This window comes from Euprymna scolopes, chromosome 15 (assembly GCF_053919585.1).
Source record: "Euprymna scolopes isolate OS-2025 chromosome 15, ASM5391958v1, whole genome shotgun sequence".
Lineage (NCBI taxonomy): Eukaryota > Metazoa > Mollusca > Cephalopoda > Sepiida > Sepiolidae > Euprymna > Euprymna scolopes.
This window is the reverse complement of record NC_136496.1, coordinates 81,007,070-81,030,039: the sequence shown is the minus strand read 5'-3', so window position 1 is coordinate 81,030,039 and position 22,970 is coordinate 81,007,070. Positions and strand designations below refer to the sequence as shown.

Sequence of the window (22,970 nt, the reverse complement as noted above, 5' to 3'; positions counted from 1 at the left end):
TAACACCTCCATTGATTTGACACAATCCCGAACAACACTGTCACTTCAAATCCGAACACCTCCGAAGATTCAACACGACATGATCTGAAGATTTGATACAATCCCAAACACAATAATTCAATATTAATTTATTTTTATTTCGGACTATTATTCTCATCTTTATTAGTTGTTGTTTTTCATCTTTTATTCGTTTGTTTATTCACAACGTTTCGGCCAACTATTCCTCTGGCCTTCGTCAGGTGGTAACCGCGACAGATAGGAACTTTGAATCTCCTAACTGCATTCTCTGCCATCCGTAGTTGTTGTCATCTCACCACATTTTGGCCAAGTAAACCTCTGGCACGCTTTGGGTGGGATTGAAACCGCTATCTTCAGACAATGTTCATCTGGAACTGTAGAGATTCAATGCCTATCAACTGCGCCACGGGCCCCGAAGGGCGATCAAGGTTGGATTCTTTGATCTTATAAATCCACGTTTATTTATTATCTGATCTTCCATAGTCGGGTCCGTACCGATTGGTATATATATTATTCCTTAATTGGAATTCATTAATATAAAATAATTGGAAATAAATTAATATATATAATGCTCATCTCAAAAATGAATTCCAATTAAGGAATAATATATACAATCATTCAACATGACATATTACCAGAGCAACCTTTGGAGTTATTTGCTAAATGACTTGTCAGCTTTTTTATAGCCTTTGAACAAACTCATTTTCACCATAGGTAGGCCCGACAGACATTGGCATACAATTTTTGAATGCTTCTGTGCATGCTCATCACATTTTGTATTTCTGATTGGCGATTTTTTCCACAGCATCAAGTCACTTGATAGAAAGCCATTGAAACCATTTTCTTAAAGATTTGAGCATTTTTGTATTCATGAAAAGCATCTTTTATTACTGAATGTACTTTTTAAAATTTATTGACAATTTGTATTTATATACAATACTGCTATCATCATTATGATTCAAAAAGGTTACTAAAATTAAATTTTTAAGGTTAACTTTTATAACAATTGAATTATATTTATAATAGTGAAAACCATTTAATTTTATATAATTTTGAAGATATATTTTAAGATTAATTAAATGTTTATATAATATTTTTGTTTAACATTTCCTTTTACTTCTGAAGTACTTTTTCAAACAGGTTTTTTTTTTAATATTTGGTGTTGTTGTTTGGTGGTAGCTGGGTTGTTGGTAGTAGTAGCACTATATTACTTTCAATTCATAAAAAAATAAAAATATTAAAAATTTTTTTAAATTAGCGCAGTTTCTGGGATAAGTCAAAAAACTTTTTTCATTCATTTTTTATACTAAAAATGCTAATCAATTTCAAGCATATATTTCAATAAAAAACATCCCATAAAGATTTGTAGACTAGAAAATCATTAAAACAATATCACTTTTGATGGAGATTCCTTTAAAAAAAACCAACTGAAAACTTTACAAATACAAATAATATATTTGATGTTAAAAATAGGTATAAATCGTTAGCTGTGAAATATAAAGACATAAAATTCACAAGTATTGGATATCCTCCATATTACCATCTTCTGCAAATTCACATTCTCTTCTTTTAAGCATAAAATGGTAGTACTCAGATGATTAATTGTAATTAAAAAACTTCTATTTTCTGATGCAAAAAAAAAAAAAAGACCCTTTAAATTTTTTCATTTTTTTGTTTTTGTTTTTTAACAATTTTCCATTGCAGCTATTAATCATAAAATAATATATATTTATTGACTTTAAACTATTAATAAATTAAAATCACCCACCCACAAGTGTATTTTTATATTTGTAAATATATGCACATATTAGAATTTTTTTCTGTTCTGACATGCTAATCACGCATGTAATTGAAAAATTTTCACACTTCGTCTTGTTTCTTTCCACATACTTCTCATCTCGTAACAAACGAAAGACTCCATATTTTTTTAGGTTTTCTTTAAGGAATAAACAGTGCTCATTAAGAAAATCCTTGCTTACTACAATAAGTATTGTTGCAGATATAATACAAGACTCTGGCATTTTTCTTTTTTAATTTTATCAGTTTGATCAAGCCGAGGATGGGGGCATCCAAATGGATGCCAAACATTCACCTGCTAACTCAGATAGTCCAACCAAGAGATCTTTTTAAGATTATAACATTTCCTTTAAGTGTGATCGTTTAAATCTGTCTTACACTTGGTTCACAAGGTGTATTTGCCAGGTAATTTTGGAAATTCTTTTTCACGGGTCCAGTTGCTCCTATAATTATTGGAATGATGGAGATCTTCCTAAGATTCCAGTTTCTTTTCATGTCGTACATAAGATCTTGGTATATCAGGTCTGTTTGACTAAGCATCATTGGGGACACTAACTTCTAAGGTTGCTTTTTTCTCCTTGTTCTATGTCACTATGTCAGGTTTTATGGCTCCATTTTCTAGGTACATAGCTGTAGGGATTGTATAGTCATAATGAGTGGTGCATGACTTATTGCCAACTGTTCTTTCTGGTATATGTTCCCAGAAGCATCCCTGTGTTTTTTCACCTTTTGTTATTTGCATAATTGATTGCTGCTATGAGATTTCATGTGACTGACTATACCTAGGCAAACAGGCTCTGCCACACATGGTCCAACTGAAATGCATCTGAGGTTTCACACCTGCTTTTCAGATCAGGTGTCAAGATGGAGTATTCTAACCTTAAAACTCAGAGCTAACATAAACGTTGATCATTTCAAAGACATTTTCTCCCAGTTCTCCACATTCATAAGCCTTGTGGTTATTTTTTTTTACAACATTCTTAAAACGTTTGTTAGGCTTGTGTCTTTAACATTCACTGCGTTGCAGGTTCTTGTGTAACAGTTATTTGGGGAACCTGTTGGATTTGCATTCTTGCATCCAAGTGCACAGTCAAATGCACTAGACTGGATAATTTTTCAGAATTTGTGGAATTTATACTAATTTTGGCACGACACATAAGCATGGAACATTGTTTGCGTCTGAAATGCATTCATTTAAAAGATCAGCAATCTACACAAGTACCATGGTGATAAATCCTGGTGGACATCCAAGTTTGCAGATCATTGCCAAAAGTGTTTCTCACTGTATCAAGTTTTTGTCAAGTCCACAAAAAGTTGATGTTTGATGCACTTTCCCTGAAATTGTGCGGCAGCAATGACTTATATCCATTGTGTCATGACCTGCTCTAAAATTGTTCTGGCATTCTGGAATAACAGAGACACACACCTAGTTTAGGTGATTAAGCAAGAGCTTCAAAAAGACCTTGTCTCTCTTCATGAAAGCTCATATCTTGATAGCAACTTCAGGCCAACCATGCTAATTTCTCTCCGTATAGAGAGATCAGAATTGCAACCGTTTCATCTTGGGCAACTCCAGTGCGAGTCACATGATATTTGAAAAAATTTTCATAAAAAAATTTCAAATTAGATGTTTGTTTAGATTGATCTTTTAAAAACGATGCATTTCAGGTGAAAACATTACGTAGTTACATATTGTGTCATGTCGAAATTAGTATAAATTCCAAAAATTACAGAGTAGAAAAATAATGCCAAGTAAAAATAGAATTTGTCAGATTATAGTTTTATCATGTATTTTAACAGAGTTGTGCAACAAATTCAGTATGACAAACTGACTTATCTCCCTTGACTTAAATTAAGGGTTCACCATTTTTAAACACACAATCTCAGAATGTAATCGTAGACGATTTTAAAAATACATCTAGCATATTGTTTACTGGATCATTTTCCGCAATTCTATTTTTACTTGCAACTATTTTTCTACTGTATCATTTTTCATAATTTTTGGAATTTATACTAATTTTGGTATGACATGCAAAGATGTAATAATGCTTTTTACATGAGATGCATTAGTTTAAAAGATCACCAATCTATACAAGCACTCAGAAAAATTGAGAAATAGAATTTGAAATCTTTCAAGAAAATACCACAAAGATAAAAGAAAAATAAAATTACAAAGATGCAGATTAAATTGAAGCCCATTTATGTGGTAGTGGATTCAGTTTTTTACTTGAAATAAAAAATTCCACCCTTAATGTAAAAGAGTTCATTTTCTAGTAAGCCAGTTTTCAAAATACAAAATGATTAAAAAAGACGTTTTTATTTTATTTTGTTTATGCTATTCAATGTGACGTATGTGATCTTTATTTTACTTAGCAAAGTAGATAATTTATTGACAGCATTTAAATTTAAGCAATTTAAATTTTCTAATCAATGAAAAACTGGTGCTTATGCAGTTTAGCAAAACATTAAAAAAAAACGAAGATAAAGAAAAAATTTTATGATGTACATGTCCATTATGGAATCAAGTTATAAAAAAAAAAAAGCTTAATTTGATCAAGTAGCTTTTTTTGTTTTAGAGAACAAATTTCAGTGAGTTATCGCAACGGAGTCATGTTGGCAACTAATTCTTGAAGTTTGCCAAAACGCACATGAATTTCTAATAATTTTATTAATTGTGAAACGTTTTTGGAAAAAAAAAGTAAATAAAAAAAATACATAAATTATTAAAAACTGTAAAAATAATCTTGTCAAATTTTGACAAACTTTAAGAATAGAAATTAGATGAAGTTATCTCCCCTGGCGCTCCTCTCTTCACAGCTGGAATTGCCAACATGTCACTAAAATTTCATTTTTTTTAATGACAACTTCATTCCAACAAGCATGTACATCATAGATTTTTTGTTATATTAATGTCTTTGCTAAACTGCATAAGCACCAAAGAACGTTTCTCTAAATACTATGATGCAACTTCTTGATGAATCAGAAAATAAAAGAATATGAAAAACATTAAAAGATGTCAAGATTCTAATCTTTTCATAATAATGTTGGAACTTCATCCAGTTCTCTAGATGTGAAATTTTCTTGGTAATCCATCTGCAATAACATTTTTAACTTAAGAGTTTTGGGGCTTGGCTATATCCATTACGTAGCTTTCTGCTCATTTTCTTTTAAACAAAAGGCAAGAGTGACTTAACATCTACAGTGCACTTGTAGAGATTAAATACTGTCCCTGATATTTCATTTTTAATGGTTTACTTTCTCTTGACTTGAAGCACGAAACTAAGTGGTTTAGAAGGAAACTTTTTTCTACTCTGTGGCTCATTTTACGCATCCAAAGAAATCTCAGGCCCGTATAATCTTTAATAAAAATTTTGAGTAACATGAAAATGTTTTGGCATAAAAAAATGTAAAATGCCAATGAAGATATACCATACTATCATTATTTATATATATATATATATATATATATATAGAGAGAGAGAGAGAAAGAATTTCAAACCCCATATATTATTTTCCTTGTTGTGGCACAATCCAGGCCTATTTCAAAATTCTCCAGGCCCACAAGAAAGCTCGAAGGCCCGTGTTGAGAAACACTGTAGTCACTGTTTTTTTTTTTTATGTTCATCCTCTTGTGGAATGCTACAAGTGAAAATAAATCCACACCTTTTGCGTTTGCACTTCCCAATGAGACAAGATATTGCAAAGTCTTTGTTATAAATTGGAATGGTAAGTATAAGACAAAATGCTAGAATAGTTTTTTTTTTTTTATGGGAAATGCAAGTATACATGGTTGAAAGATTTGATAGCTCAACATCACCTGTGGTGACTGCAGCATTGCAAATTTGCTTAAGCACATTTTAAATTCAGGATGACTTTGATGCTTGCATCGTGAGAGTTAACTGAAACGCCCCTCCCCCGGGTCATTTGACAGATGTCATTTCTTTGATGAATGGTTTTTACACTACCAGCTCTTTAACTCAGTGATCAGTTCTTGTTTTACAAAATATTGAACTGTATTTAAAGGTTCTTGATAACTTCTTATATTTTCAGAAGAAGTTTTGGTGCTTATTTAGAATTAAAACCTATCTTCAAAACAAAAATACAGAAAAATCTTTAAAAAACTTCATGACATATGTCCCTGTCATGGAACAAAGATGATATATTCCAAAAATCATGTAAATTGATCAAAAATAATAAATTTGGATTTTCTCAAAAAAAAAAAATTTTCTTGCAATTTAGTTTTTATAAAATAAGTTTTTAAAATAAGCACCGGATTTTCTTCATCTTGGTGATAGCATAATTCTATCTCAACTTGAGGAATAATTTGAGTTCTGTATTGATTTTACTTTCCCTTGACTTTCATTGTCTCTCTCTCTAATCTAAGCTCTTTCTTCCTCAAAGACTTCAGATTTTTCTCAAGGTTTTCATATCTTGTCCAGTGTGTACTTTGCTATCGTTTTTACCTTGTATGCTTCATAATTCCCAGCAACTTTTAATTTTTCTCTCTGCTTACTTTACTTTTCAACAACTGATATTGGTGCCATATTTAAAAAACAAAAAATGTTTCATTCAGAGTTGCAATGATTTGAAACAAAATATTGATTTTTTAAATATAAATTTGGTAGAAAGATTATGTACACACCTCAATTATATAAAGCACTTTTCTCAGATTCTTTTTTGATTTGCAGTCACAAAGTGAAATTTCAAAACATGTGACAAGTGCATTACGGAAAGTGGTTTCAAGTTGGTCATTAAAATATACCATTTTTACAAAGTTGGTAATTAAACTAAAACCAAATTTCCAAAAATTGATTTTTATGCTCATCTTAAAATAAAAGTTCAGTTTTATTTGCTATACAAGTGTACAATTGTTTCGGCCCTTTGATATTTTAATATATAAAAAGGTATATATAACTAATCAGATTAAAGAAAAATAAAAATTTATTTTATCTTCGTCTTATTTTCTTTTTATTCCTGTTTCTGAAACATGTCTGTATCGTGAATAGCATTCTATATATATATATATATATATATATATATACTATTAAAAATTTTGGACGAAGTATGGAATAAGGATCCTAGCAGACGAGAGACTCAAAGACGACGCTTTTCAATTGACACTGGTTGACTGCCAACGCACTTGTCATTTGTAAATTTGGGATAATTTTATTTAGGGGGCGTTTTTCTTTTTAACAGAACTTTTGAATTAACAAACGTACAGATGGTGTCTATTGAGTAATTTCTCATTTTAAAATGAGTTCATTCTCTTTAATTATTCAATTTTGTTCTTTTTTTCTTTTAGGTATTTAAGAAAAACATCAGATATTTGGGCTGCCATCAATGGACGTTTTTTTGTACCAAAATAGTCATTAAAAAATTGCTTTTTTTTTTTTTTAATTTAACCTACTTCATACTGATTATTGCACGGTAAAAACAAATTAAAATGAAAATCATTTTTCATATTTTCGAATCAAGTAAAACCTTTTCAGATTTGTTTTCCATATACAACCAAACATCTTAAACCCAGAGCCGATTTTCAGCTCTCACACTGGTTGGGAAACATTTTGAATGCTTTTTATTTTCTTCAAATGATTCATTATGACCAAGGTGAACGAGGGAAATACTTGTTTACAAAATCCATCTCTCCAGTGTTTTATGTTTACATCTAAATAGTTATTAGCAGTCATCCAGAGATAATGTTAGAGTCACTCATATTCAGGACAATCTTCTATGAACGTCCTACAATTGTCCTTTATATGTATGCTCAACCCTTATACAATTTCTAGCCCAATCTCCGACAACTATATGTCGGCATCTTCTGACAGGTTACATAAGCAGCCAGAAGATGTCAAAGTGAATATCCAATCAGCTGTCAGAAGACAACTTTCAATGAAAGCGTGAAATTGATTAAATCAATTTTTTTTAAAACTGAACATAACTTTCAACATGCTATGGCAATGTAAAATCCTCCCTCTTTTTCCTATGTTAAGAACGGCTTTCTATTTAGAAAGCCGTTCTTAACATGGAGGGAAAGGTTTGGTTGTTTTTGTTTTACTGCATATCAACCCTTTTCAGGTTATTTAATGTCAAATCTAGTTATTTTGAATAAAAATTTTTTAATAGAATATATAAATTTTTTTAAAGTCGGTTTCTTTTTAACCCATAGTTGGGACCCTAACAGGTACTACCACTCCAGATCAGAGTGGACCTGGGAGCAATGGCAATTAAACAGTGGCTCCACACTCTCCAAAGCCTGCAAGCTGGGGGGCCTCACCATCGGATATAGTTTAAGGTCATATCCAGGACCTGAAGGGGAGGTACTACGTTGTGAATTGTTTCACAGTTTTCGCTTCGGCATCTACCAGGTGCTTACATAAGCTGTCAGAAAATGCCAATGTGAAGTTGCCAGAGATTGGTCGTAAACTGGACCATCTCCACTCAGCTTTACTTAAAGCAACCTCCTCCTAGTTGCCCACATCATGAATTTGTGGTTTTATCTAATGCTGACCTTGTACGTCTTCTGCCTGTGTTGAGGATGATTTTTTAAGATATAGCGCACCATAAAATAATTGATTCACAAGTCTATCATCTCTCATGCAAACAAAGGGTGTATACCATGGTACTTAATACTCAGGCATATTGAAACCAGATGACCCTTTCCTGCCAAACATGTTTCTAAGCTGGTATAGCAATATTCAATCTTTGGAGTTCTTGTGTCATGATTGCAGATTCTATGCATTGGGCATCCATAAGCAAGTTTGATTTTGTCTTTTCCTTTTGTACATTTCACAATTAACTTTAATATCACCATTATTATTATTACCATTGTTATCTATATAGTATCTTTAACGTACATGTGTGTGTCACAGTGTCCAGATTATAAATTATTCAATTGGGAGATCCTATTTATTAAAAAGGAGGATAGAAGGTTGTAACATACTAACAAACATCAAATTAGTATATAGATATGCTAATTTTATGTTTAGAGCAGGTTATCACCTTCTGTTCTCTTTTTTTTTTAATAAATAGGATCTCCCGACCACCAAAAAAATGTCGCTTTTGGGCCATACATGAAACTAAAATATACCCTCTTCGTCTTCTGGCTAGGATCCAAGGGTAATATCTGTTCTGTCTAAAAATGGTAGAATAATATTGTAGAGTTTCTGATTGCGCTGGGCGTCCATACAATGGAAATATGTCACAGACTCCTATAAGGATATTGGAGATAAACTGTAATAACCAAATATATTCTGACACCTGAGCTATGTTCATGTTCCATTCTATCTCCTCTGGGATCCTCCGACCACTTCATTGTATCCATTAAGATAAAAGTGAAATGTAATAAGTCCTCAGACGTATCTATCCACCATACTGCATATCGATACTCTATGGCTGACTGGAATATCTTCCGTACATTCATTTCTGATCTACCTCTCCATTCCATGTTTAAAAAGGATGGGTCCTCTATAGTATCAGACCTGACCAAATGGTTAATTGTAGGCATAGACCGATTCATACAACATACAAATATCTGTGTATGAGGTCGCCAAGCTAATCAAAAACCTTGATTCCAGTAAAGCAACTGGCCCTGACAGCATTCCAGTTATAGTGCTGAAAAAGCTCCAACCAGAACTTGCCCCCATACTTACCAAACTGTTCAAGCGTTGCCTTAAGGAGAAGTGCTTTCCAACACCATGAAAACCTCATCAGTATGCCCTGTATTTAAGAATTCAGGCGAAAAGTCATCTCCCTCTCAATACAGACCAATAAGTCTCCTGTGTGTCATGAGTAATTGAATTAAATAAAGAAGTAGTCAACCACCTCAACAGAAACAACCTTAGTGACACGCAATATGGTTTCCGCTCCACAAGATCTACAGCAGATGTGCTAACGGTTATATCTCATAGGATTAGTGAATCTCTTGACAAAGGCTTCCTTTCCAGGGCAATTGCTTGACATATCGAAGGCCTTCGATAAGGTATGGCATAAGGGCCTACTTCACAAGATTTCCAGCTACGGTATAACTGGAAATGTTTTCTCGATTATTAAATAATTTCGCTCCGATAGGTTCATAAGAGTAGTGGTTGATGGGCAGAAATCAGAGGCCCACAGAATTAATGCTGGAGTCCCTCAGGGGTCCATCCTGGGCCTAACTCTCTTCCTGATCTACATCAATGATCTCCCAAAACACATACTTAAATTATGCGTTGACATCTATGCTGATGGCACGACCATCTATGGCAACACATCAAAGGCTGTAAATGACAAAGTTCTCTCTGATTCTCTCTCCTCTGATCTTGAGCGTGTGGTACAGTGGGGGAAGAGGTGGCTGGTTACTTTTAATGCATCCAAAACCTAGCTTCTATCTTTACATCATCAACACCCTGATCCCCATCTGGCATCAATTGAAATGGATGGCTCTCGTCTTGGGAAGGCTCCATATCTTGACAAGCTGCTGGGTTTGACCTTTACTCCTGATCTGAAATGGAACACATGCATCAGGTCTGTTGCCAAGGACGCTGGGAAAATGGTGGGATCCTTCTACCGCTCCAGAAGATATCTCACTACTGATGCAATTCTCTATCTGTATAAAAGCCAAGTACATCCAAGGATGGAGTTACTGCTGCCACATCTGGGCAGGAGCTGCTAAAAGCAGCCTATCCTGCCTTGACAGAGTACAAAATAGATTTTGTGGCTTAGTAGGGGATGCCCTTTTCTCTTCTCTGCAGCCTCTCTCACACAGAAGAGGCGTTGCGAGCCTGTCTTTGTTTTATTATTTCCATGGCAAGTGCTCGTCTGAGCTCCAATCTCTGGTCCCCCTCGCCAATCTTTCACGAAAAACACTCATCTAGCTGAAACTGCTTTCAATAATTTTCCCCACTCTTTATCTGTGCCTAAATCCAAACATAGATTCCATGAGCAGAGATTCTTTCTTAGAAGTGCACGACTGTGGAACTCTCTTCCGTTTGCCAGTTTCCCACCTGATTACAACTTGGATGTCTTCAAGTCCAACATAAACAAATTCCTGACAAACCGCCCCCTTAAGTAAGACACTATCAAATCTCCAATACTAATGATTACTGCGATACTATCCCATTGATTACTGTACACGCAATAACCCTTATCCTCAAGTGGCTTCCAGGCCTTGATAAGTGGTGACCTCATGTAAAAAATTAAAAAAAAAAAAAAAACTACAGCAATCAGATTACTTAGATAAATACTTTTACAGTTTTAACAAAAGGACTACAATAATATTGCGGGGTCTCCATTCATGTTAAACATCCACAGAATACCCAGTAGCAAAAGAAACCACTGGAATTTCCACAGGTCCTGCTAATCTATATATTAGTACGATAGCGAGTCTGTTATTTTCTGTGTCACACTTACACCCGGGTCATTTAATCATTATGTATTTCCATTTGTTGCAATAAATAATTTTAAGAATGCTTCATAAATTTTGGTTTCAGTTTCAATTATAGCTGATGGCACTTTAGTCATCTATTTTTTTATAAATAGTTTTACCAAGAATTCATCATAAGTTTTGGTTTCGATTATAGTTAATGGCACTCGAATAATCTATTTTTTTTTTTTTTTAATAATTTTACCAAGAATTCCTCATAAGTTTTGGTTTCGATTATAGTTAATGGCACTTGAATAATCTATTTTTTTTTTTTAATAATTTTATCAAGAATTCTTCATAAGTCTTGGTTTCGGTTTTAGCTGATGGCACCTTAGTAATCTAATTTTTTTATAAATAATTTTATCAAGAATTCTTCCTAAGTTTTGGTTTTGATTATAACTGAAGGAACTAAAGTTATATACACATATATATATATATATATATAAGTTTGGGATTCAGTTTCGATTCAAGTTGATGAACCCAAGTCATATTTTTTATTTTTGAAATCACAACTTTATAATATATAAAAACTGATAGAACATTAACGCTATAATACATATGAAATCTGCATAAATTAAAATATCATATTTAAGCATACTTTACAACCAGGCTTTGCTGGGCATCCCTGTTAGCTTAGATAAATACTTTTGCAGTTTTAACAAAAGAGCTACAATAATACCAGAACGTCTCCATTTACGCTGGACATCTACAGAATGGTAACATCAATATATTAGATACTAGCGGGGGTACCCGGCGTTGCCCGAGTGTTTGTTTCTGGGATGGGGGGGGGAGTTTTAAAAAAATGTTATGGTAGGTAAGTAGGAAGGATCAAACCCGGAGTCATGAGTAAAAGTAGGAAAATAAAGTGTGAAAAAAAACAAAAAAAAAAACATCTGCAACGTTAACAGTTCGGCCACCAAGAAAAGTCCATTCCAGTTGTTTAGGAAAAAAAAAAAAAAAAAAAAAAAAAAAAAAACGACTACGGTAGGTCGGCGCGAACGTGAAAATATAATGTGAATTGTCCAGCACGCTAACCACTACGCCACAGAGCACTGTAGCTTAGTTTAGTGATTTTAAATAACTTCACATGAAAGAACTACGAAGCCAAACCGGTGTTCTCTTCTCAACTGTTCCTTGTGAACGATCCCCAAACGGTGTTAAGTGGTGGCAGGGGGAGGAGGAATTTATTAGAGAGAAAATATTTTACCACTTCCATTGATCTTAACCGATTTTGGCCGTGACTTCTCAGCAGAAAAAGTATAGAAATCTAAGATTATCGAGGAATTTGAGAAATAATAAGCCTATAACACACCTCAGATATTGTTCTGCCGTTTGTGCATATTATATTTGCATGAAATATCTTGATTTTTAATCCTATTAATGTCAAAATCATACGGGAAAAAATGAGTTCATTTTATTTATATAGAGATGAACAAGTCCTCTGTGGAATTTTCACAGGCCCCACTAGTCATTATTATTAATATTATTATTGCCGTTATTCTTCATGCTTCTGTGAACTAACGCAAGAGGTAAACAACTAGTGTTATAACACAATTTTTAGTGCACGTTTTCTAATCTTATTATGAATAACAGAGTTAGCAGTGCTCTCCTAAAAGGCTGAAAAGTTGCAAGGACCTCTATTGAAGATGGTCTGTCACAATGAAGACAACAGCCATGATACAATAAGATTTATTTGCAGAACTGTGACGGTGTGCCTTTAACAATAGGTTATGTCTGCACACTTTGTCACTCCTCTGTCACTATAGGACTTTTAGTATGTTTAAGTGATAGGTGAGACTGCAGAGAGACATCTGTATATCATTGGATTATAGTGAGAAACATTTGTACAATATGAAAACCACTTTCTAACCCTTCATGATTATAATCCGGTACATACCAAAGCAAGATAACTAACTTTTACCTCGTTCACCTCCTCATAAATTACTCCTCTTTCGTCTGGTTTTGAAATCAAAGTGAAACTTCTTAGACAGTAACTCTAAAATAATGAGTTCTGTCAGCTCTAGTGTCTATGTGCATTTTAAGCGTCATTTTTGCAGAGTTAGGTTTGCCTCAAAGATTACAAATAGATTTCTAATCCCGTTCAAGTCAGCATTTAAAAAGCCCCTCAACATATCGCATTCCATGACACAAAAAGGAACATCTGAAATGTTTATCAAGTTTTATGAAAACTTTGAAAGAAGCTTTTAAAAACCTTCCAGTTCTCTTACTTTAAAGAGATAAAAAAATAAATAAAAAATGAAAGAGAAATAGGAAAAAAAGGGAGAAAAAGTGACTCAACAGAATGTCCACAAATAATCCAGACAATATGAGATAGAAAATCCAAAATTCAGGTTATAGGAATAAAAAATAGATAAATTCTCTAAAAACACATGATCAATTACAGTTTATAAAAGACGGATCAGTTCTACTTCGAGCAAACCAAACATTAGAACAGACATCAGGGTACAGATCCTTTACAAAATACTGATTAGTGAAAAACTGCTTACATGGTCAGCAAACTGATAAAAAAAACAAAAAAACTCTTGAATGTTCAAACCTCGCAATTTTTTTTTATATAACATGCCAGTGTTGAGACTAACAAGAGAACCAACAAAATAATACCCCCCCCCCAATTCCTCGAAAAGTCACCCATTTATTTTTGGTTCAAAAGCAAAACATTTTCCTTTTATTCTGATGAAAATAAGAAAACAAAAGCATGCCGTTGTGATTCTTTCTGACTTCATTGCTAGAAAAAGTAAAAAATCTGGGGTTAATAGTTATTGCTTGCATTTAATAAAACTGAAAAAAGAAAATATTAGCTACACATTTGAAGCAAGTATAAAGCTATGACAGACAAAAAGGGGAAAAAAAGAGAAATGTTAATTTTAACTAAGAGGTTTCTAAAGTAGACATATTTGATACAATTTTTTTTTTGTTATTCAATGAAAAAAAAAAATCTGATTATCAATTAAGCATTAAATTTCAATAACTTTAATAGGAAAAAAAATGATATACTCAATTTTTAGCAGGGTGCTCAAGTTTCTATTTATGGTAAAATGATGATCCCTTCTGGTCTTTTGCCAAATAAATCAGAATTACAAAGTAAATGTTACATGAAAAGATACATAACTGAACTACTCTCTAAAAATTCAACAAGTTAGTTTTCTAAAAAAGAAATTGTGAATTTGGTCTTCACTTGATATAGTAATCAATGTTTATGTTTATTTAATTATTTTTTTAAAAAAATTTACCTCCATGGAAATTGTTTTTTACATTCAACTTACATAAATTGAAACCCAAACCTAAATTCTTTTTTCTTTGTTCATATTGAAAATATTTTATAATTAGAAAAATAATGCATAATTGATAACAATTTGAAGATTTTTTTTTTTTCAAAACATTTAAATAACCATTTAGAGAGTGAGGAGGAGAGGTTAGACATGTCTTTCATTTTGTAGTTTATCAAGAGACATCTAATGCCATGCATTATTTTCCATTGGCTAAAAGCAAACTATGTGTATTAGATAGCATTCAAGCAATCCATTTTTGTCACAATTAATTGGTGAAAGGGATATGTTTTGTCTTGACCAAACTGTTATGATTAAAAAAAATATATTTTTAAAAAAAAAGGTAAATGTATATAACACTTACCTCTGAAGGATTGCCTTTTTTGTGCTTATTTATATTGAGATCCATGCAAAATATGGCAGCTCAGAATAAAATCACAGGAAAAGCTTACAGATATATTTATTTATCAGTGAAAAATATGAGTGTACATCAAAAATTATGGAAAATTGTTCAGTAGAATTTTAATAAAAAAATAAAATTTACTATTCAAAATCAAAAAACTCTTAACAACATTTGTACTAAGCCAGCATGTAAAAGATTATCTCCCTTGTTCTAATATGAAGACATCCGGCAGGCGACTATTTACATTATGCAGTCTTGCCGTTTAGAGTTGCTGCTAACTACTCAATTTTCCATGATTTTTATGTACACTAATATTGTTCATTGATAAGTAAACATAAGATTTTCTGTCATTTCATTTTGAATTGCTATATTCTGCATTTATCTAAAAAAATAAGCACCAAAAAATCTAAACCTTTCATTTCTGGACTAATTACAAATATTGTCAGTTCATCAAATTCAACCACAAAGCAATACAAGCTCGAAATTAGAATTGCAAAATCACTAAAGAAAATCTTAATTTTAACTAAGATTTTGGAGGTGGATGTATACAGCACATTCGGTAATAGTTAGCCAGTGTTTTCCTTAATTTTTTGTGCAACACTACCGGCACCAGTGAAGAAGTCAAGCAATATTCCATTTTTTTGTTTTTGTTATTCAGTATTTGTATTTTGAAATACTGAAACAAAATATAAAAAAGGACTTTATTGAAAAGTAAACAATAAAAATAACAAAATTATACAGATAAAAATAACAATTAGTTTTTATTTGTACATTTAATAACACAGTTAGTGCAAATAAAAGTTAATTGTGTTATTTTTATCTACATGATTTCATTATTTTATTATTGTATATTTTTCAATAATGTCCTTTTTTTGTATTTTATTTCAATAAACCGCTTCAAAATACGAAAATGAAGACACTGTTTTGCCTCGTCAATGTTTCCGGTAGAAACACACAGAAAATTAGGGAAGACGCTAGCTGACTATAACTGCATATTCTTCTCTACAAACTTTTTCTGTTTTAATTATCCTGTTATCAATTAAACATCAAATTTTGACATTGAAATATTTTTTAATTTGTTAAAAAAAAAAAACTTTGTTCAATTTAATTTTTTTTTTTTTAAACAAAGCTATTCAGTTTTCTGTTAAAGCTTAATGCAAAATGATCACAACTTTTTGACTAGCTTTTTAACTAATAATTCTGTTTGTAAATATCTTTTTAGAATATGGAGTCAGCGGATCACTTCATATTAAATTTACATAGAAAATTAAATATTGAGTTATTCCACAAACGATATTTTTATAATCTGAGAATTTGGTGTTTAATCGACATAACCTAGATTTTTTTTTTTAAACAAAATAAAAATTAATAAGTGATGTAAAAGAGTTGTCGAGAAATATTGGCCGCAAAGGGAATCATTTATTTTAAAGTTACACTTAAAAATCGAACAACTTTTTTAATATAAAACAATATTTTAGGTATTTGATAGTATTATTTGGATGTTATTCTCACAACCTTTTGGCTGAGTTTGAATAGCTTCGAATTCTGAACTTGGGAATCTGTACAGAATTTCGAGCTGAACACTTTATTAAATTTGTGAGTAGCTTGCATTTGGTTTGAAACTATATACATATTTACCAAGACAGACAAAGTGTACCTACTAAACATGACTTCTTCATTATTGTAGCAAAATTAGAAAATTGAAATATTGGATTTCAAGTGAAACCAATGGTATCTACTGAATTGTCTTGTTACAGTAATGAACACATCCAAAAATTATTCAAAACTATGAGGTAGAAAATTAATAATGAAAATAGTTTTTGAAGACAATTAGCGAAAATTTAGTTTTGCAAAAGCAAACAAAAAAAAAAAGAAACCGGAGAGTTCTAATTGTAACAAGAGGGAGGTAAATATTTTCTGAAAGCTGAAAATCTTTAGCCAATTTAGCTAAACTTAATTTTTGCTAATTGTCTTTGAAAACGGTTTTCATTAATAATTAATTTTTTTACCTTATTGTTTTTCATAATTTTTTGGAAATGTTTCTTATTGCGACATGACAATTCAGTTTTTGAATTTTGCTGCAATAGCAAAGAACCAAAAAGGTTGAAGGTTACATCAGCCAACACACTGTACAAATAACACTCAAATTGAGAAAAGTAGTCCGAGTAAATACAAACTATGAATTCTCATTTCATAAATTCCAAAACAAGTATTTTATTATGTAAAAATATGATGCTTAATCAATAACAACCAAAAGTTTTTTTTTCCAAAATAATGAAATATTTACAAAAATGTTAGATGAAGGTGCAGGTGTCATATACATCCACCAGTTTTTTTTTTTTTTTTAGCAGATCAGTATCTACAGGGGTCATCTAATGCCATGCATTATAAAAAGCAAACGATATGCACAGTGTTGCATTCAAGTTAGTTCCCTTTGTTTTGTTTTTTTTTGTCGCCATTATTTGGTCAGACATTGGGAAGTGTTCGTCTTAACCCATCGGCTAAGCTTTTTTTTTTTTTTGTGTAATTTTAACGGCAAGTGTTATTTGCACTTACCTCTGAAACGTTGCTTTTTAGCGAGGTCTAAACCTCCTTTTAAAAGTAATGCATCTGGCGTTTCTGGATTGCTTATGAGCACTTCCAAAACGTGTATACTTTGTTCAAGAATTGGATTGCTGGATTCCAGTTTGGCAATTTCACTCAGGGCTGTAGCGCGACCATATGTGGCACGTGGACTTTTCAGATATTGGGAAAGAATTGAATTAAAGGATTCTAATGCTTCTTTAGGTAAACCCTGAAAAACATCAAAGGTAATAACTGGGAAAACTGGAATAGGGAGTTATTCACTCGTTTACTCTTATATTATTTGAGAAGGGAGGGGAGGGGAAAAAAAATCACAAGACGTAGCATGCTCATTTCAGAAATTAATAATTTCAAAATAAAATAAATAGAAGTTTGTTTTTTAAATATGCAAATGAGAGTAAACAAAAAAAAAAATGCTAATTTTTTTTAAACAAAAAATAAAAAGAAAAAAAGAAAAAAGGTGCAATTACACTATAATAGCAAAATTAAAAATTTTGAATTTTTAATTTCAAGGCAAACCAATGGTCTCTATTTAATTGTCATGTTACAGTAATGAATATATCCAAAAATTATGAAAAACGATAATGTAGAAAAAAATTATTAACGAGAACATTTTTGGACGAAAATTAGTGAAAATATGTTTGACTAGAAAAATTTTTTTTTAAAAAAGCACCGGAAAGTTCCAAGGGAAGATAAATGGCATTAATAATCATAAATATGAATTACTTCCCTTGTTATTATCCAATGCACCCCCCCCCCCCTCAAAAAAATATGGTGAGTTTTGTTACAATAAAGATCGGACACTTATGTTTTTTTTTTTTTTAAATAATGAGGTAATATTTAAGTAATTCTGACATGCCAATTAAATAGATATCATTGCTTTTAATTGAAATTGACACAAAAAATTCAGTAGATACCGTTTGTTTTAAATCGATTTTTTTCATTTTCCGAATGTTATTATAGTAGTTCCACCAAAAATATAAAAATAAAACAATCATCAATATATTCAGTCCAACATTTTATATGCGGACATATGTTGGACAACTTTTAGAAATTGACTTCTCAATAATTAACCCATATCAAACCAGGTTTTATTTATTCATATTTCTCTCAAGTCCACCCTTACCACCTCCTTCCATTTTTTCTTTTGCCTTCCCCAGCCAACTGACAGCTACCTCAAAAACTAACCCAAAAATTCTCATCCAGTCTTAATGTGGCCATACCACCAAAGTCTCCTGTTCTGCACACATTTCCTTATACTGTCTAGATTTCATCCTCTCTGTAGTTATCAGATCTAATATTGTCTTTAGGACTTGCATTACGTATCCATCATTTGATTCTAATATCATTTTCTCTCCATGCAACAAATATCTTTAATCTTCACTGGGTAGGTTTGAATTCCAGACATCATCAAAAGTGCATACACATTCCTGATAGACTCTTCCCTTAATCAACAGTGATAAAACTCTGCTGGTTAGTAATGGTAGAAGTTCCTTGAACCTACTCCATCTACTCCTAATTCTTGCTATCTATATAAAAACTATGGAAATTGTTTGTGATTTACACTTTTTAAAAAAAATGTGCATGTCGTATATGAGTAAAACATTGTGGATCTTGTTATTTTGTAACTGGATGACATTACAAGAGAATCTCAAACATTTGTGTGCATTTGTTTGAAAGCAGCAGTTACAATGGCTGCTGCTATCTCTATAATATATGTATAGAATTAGAAAAATATGTTTACATGGAAATCACTCCAGACAAGGCATGAAGCCACTTGATCTAAGGAGCTAAAAGGAATGAAAGATGATTAAAAAAAAAAAAAAAAAGATGCTTGTTGATTTTAATCTTAAAAAAAAAAAAAAGAAAAAAAAGGGGGGGGTATACGTAGGTGGGAGAAAAATAGTCAGAAGAAAGAGTGCCACAAACTTGCAGTTCTTGGAAAGAAACTACTGGAATAGAAAGCTGTATTATAACAAGGGATAAAAACAAAATGATAAAATTAATTAAATGAAAAAAAAAAAAAAAAAAAAAAATAGAAATCAAGAAAAAAAAAAAATTGGATGTTTTTTTTTTTTTTTTTTTTTCCTTCAACAAAAAGTTAGTCAAGCAATAGAAATATATTATTTCATTCTCTTTTCAATCCTTTGAATATTTTGCAAATAAATAAAATTTCTCAGATAACATATTTCGTTTCTAAAATGCATTGTTTACAATCAGTGAATTTCAGAACATATATTTTAGCCATGTCAAATTTTGAAGCTAGATCTACACATTTTTCATATCATACTAGACTACCCGTGACCCGTTGGGTATGTTATATAAGCTATGGAATTCATGTATGAGCATGACACTTGCGACGTAAAGAAAATAGTTTTTTTTTTACATAACAGAAACATTTCTATGAAAGTATATTAAAATGAAAAATCACGGACAAATCATTCAAACATGAAAAAAAATCCTCCCTATTCATGTAAAGTTACCTATTTTTCTAAATAATCGCTCAAAAATCGAAAATTAAACATGATTTTCCTACGAATCAAACGCAGACGAAAGTCATTTAGCAGCAAAAACGCTTATGAACCTACCGATGAGAAATATAAGAATGAAAAACCCATATTGGAATCCTTCAACCAAGTTATAGGAACTTAAAATCTAAAAAAAAAAAAATAATTAATAAAACCTGAAGCAAAAAAATAAAACCTAAATAAAACTAATATTGAAACAGATTAGTAAATGTGTCAACAAATTCACCGTTCTGTCACAACTATTTTGTATCTAGAAATGTAAACAAAAAATAAGGAAGGAAGGAAAAGGGACGGATAGAGAATACTAGTAGTAGTAGTCTTGGCTTTACTACAATTGTTCTTATGTTTGTCAATGGGTTAAAGTTGTTTAGTTGTAAGAAAATAGCGACAGTATAGTTGTAATAAAGAATAGTTGCAAAACACCCCCACTCTTCCATGTTAAATAATAATTTCTAAATAATAACGTTAATATTTCAGTGCGCAGGTCAAAATCTGCACAAGAAGCGATTTGTGTTTATTTGTTTACGTTGTTATGGGTTAATGTTTATGCACCCATGTGCAACTGGATGTCGTAAACAGGAAAGTGGGTTACATCACTCGTTACAAGGTCATTTGAGTTTTATAATTATATAGATTATAAAAATATTCGTTTGCTAAATAAATTATGCCCTACTCCACCCCTCAAATATATGTAAATTGTAAAGGTGTTCTATTTTTTTATTTTAACGAAGGAACGGAATGGAATTTCTTTCTTTCTTCTTTGTCCGCCTCTTTAATTGCCCCCACCACCACCACCTTCCCCTGCATATGTAAAATTTAATGTAAAATGATCCTTCATTTTTTAGCCATTCTAGCTTTTTAGGGCAGTCAACCACCATTGCCTTTCCTATGGGGGATAAATTCTGTGTTTGTGATGAAGAAGACACCACTTATCAACGCCTAGAGCCACTCGAGGATAAGGGTTAAAGTAGCAATACACATGGCCGTTAAAATGCTTTGGATAATCAGAGATTTCAAGGGGTTTCTGCTAAAATAGTCATATTTTAAAAACCAAAGCACTTTAAGTCTTCAAAATACCGTTTTGTTCAGAAATGAATATATTTTCAAATGAATTAGTAAATAATAACATACATTATATATTTTTAGAGTTTTAAGCAAATAAAGTGATAAAAATGTGAACATCATAAAACAGCATTTTCGGTAAGATTTTGTAACGACCCCCCCCCCTCGATTTCTAAACATTCGTACCATGTTTCTGTGAAGAATTTTTTAATGAAATTTGGAAATTAGCCAAAAGAGATGTCATTTTTAATAATTTCGAGTGTCCGAAATTCATTTGACCACTCGGTTTTTTTTGTTGTGTTAAAAAAAGATTTCAAAATGATGAGTATTGAAAGTTTTGAAAAAAATTTTCTTCGGACACTTACTATTAAATAAAACAATCTTTTTACTATGTTTATTCATTAAAAAGATGATTGGACAGTGTTTTCTCTAGTGGTATGTAGCAATTTAAAAACATAATATCTGAAAAAAAATCGATATGAATTTGAATCAAGACTTCTGTAGTATTAGTGATAGCAGCAGCAGCGATAACATGGCATAAACAGACGTTTGTTTTTGTTGTTTATTTTTATTCCAAATCGATTTTTTTTTTAATTGAAAATCTGGTTATAAAAAAAAAATTATTACATGTTTAGTTAGAGCTATTTTATTATCAACCATACAAATATTTTGAAAAATTGGGTAGTAGTAAATTTTAAACTATTTTAACAAGCGAAAATGAACTATGATTGTTTTGGTTCACATGTACGAACGGTGACACACTTCTAATTTTCGTCCCTTAAAACATGTTTTCAGTGAATTATTATCGAATGGAAACTAATCTACCCGATTATTAAAAAAATAAAAATAAAAAAGATAATCCATATTTAAATATTTGTGGGAGGTGCTCAGTTAAAAAATAAAAACGGTAGGAAAAGACATGAAATGTAATTAAAAAATCAAAATAACATTAATTCAAAATTTTTAACAATTTGTCAGCTTTAGCAAAAACTTGTTTCTTTTTTTATATTTAAATAGAATTTAAATACTTGATATTTTTCCAAGCATCATGTTTTCTGTTAGAGGGACGTCACTTTTTTGAATAACATTTATTTTTGTCTGTTTGTCATAATTCTTGTAAAGTTTCACAATGGGTATTAAACACCCTCTTAAAAAAAAAAAAAAAAAAAAAACTCACTTAATTCTATGTCTAATCCTAGGTATGAGTGGCAAGCCTCCTCCTAAAACCTTTAGCCTTAACAATAACGCTAAGTACAAGTGACAGAGCTCCCCACTAAACAAACTTCCTCTGTGAGCTCATATAAGCGTAAAAAACAAAAAAAAAAAAACATAAAAACGTTTAAAGAAAGTGCACATGATTAATCTCCCATAAAAAAATAAATTGGTCAACTGTCCTAAAACGCTAGAATCGTCTTGAAATGGTGAATTATTTTACATTTATGTGAAACCAACCCCCACTCTAAATTCTAAAATTGTTTTTGTTTTTTTTCTATAAAGTGTTCAGGATGTTCACACATAATTTTCCTTAGTCAGAGTGGCAACCTCCCCACCTTCCCATAATTGCACAAAGACCCTCTTAAAACCATACATAATCGCCTTTTAGAAAACAAACAAATAAAAAAAAAAAAAAAACAGGATTTATCTATCATAGGAAAAAAGGGGGGTAACTGCCCTAAAACACTGGAATGATTCAAAATGGGAAATCATTTTACATTAAATTCTAAAATAATTTTTATTTATCTTTTATTAAAGTTTTTCAAGTTGTTCACATGCAATTGTCTATAAAGATAGAATCACATATTTTGGAGAGGTGGTCAGATGAGGAGGGGTAGCAGACGGTATTAATCTATAATACTACCAAAGAAATATTGCAATATATTCATTTTTAACCA

At 31.4% G+C, this 22,970-nt stretch overlaps 1 protein-coding gene across 4 annotated transcripts in view; it reads right to left on the bottom strand.

The window, feature by feature from the left end:
• Positions 1-22,970, bottom strand: part of LOC145293940 (uncharacterized) — a 174,318-nt gene that overhangs the window by 64,606 nt on the left and 86,742 nt on the right. For all 4 annotated transcript variants that reach the window (XM_080140800.1, XM_080140796.1, XM_080140798.1 and 1 more), the window contains one exon: positions 17,462-17,699. In XM_080140800.1, the coding sequence (XP_079996926.1) occupies positions 17,462-17,699 (238 nt within the window). The remainder of the gene's footprint in view (positions 1-17,461; positions 17,700-22,970) is intronic.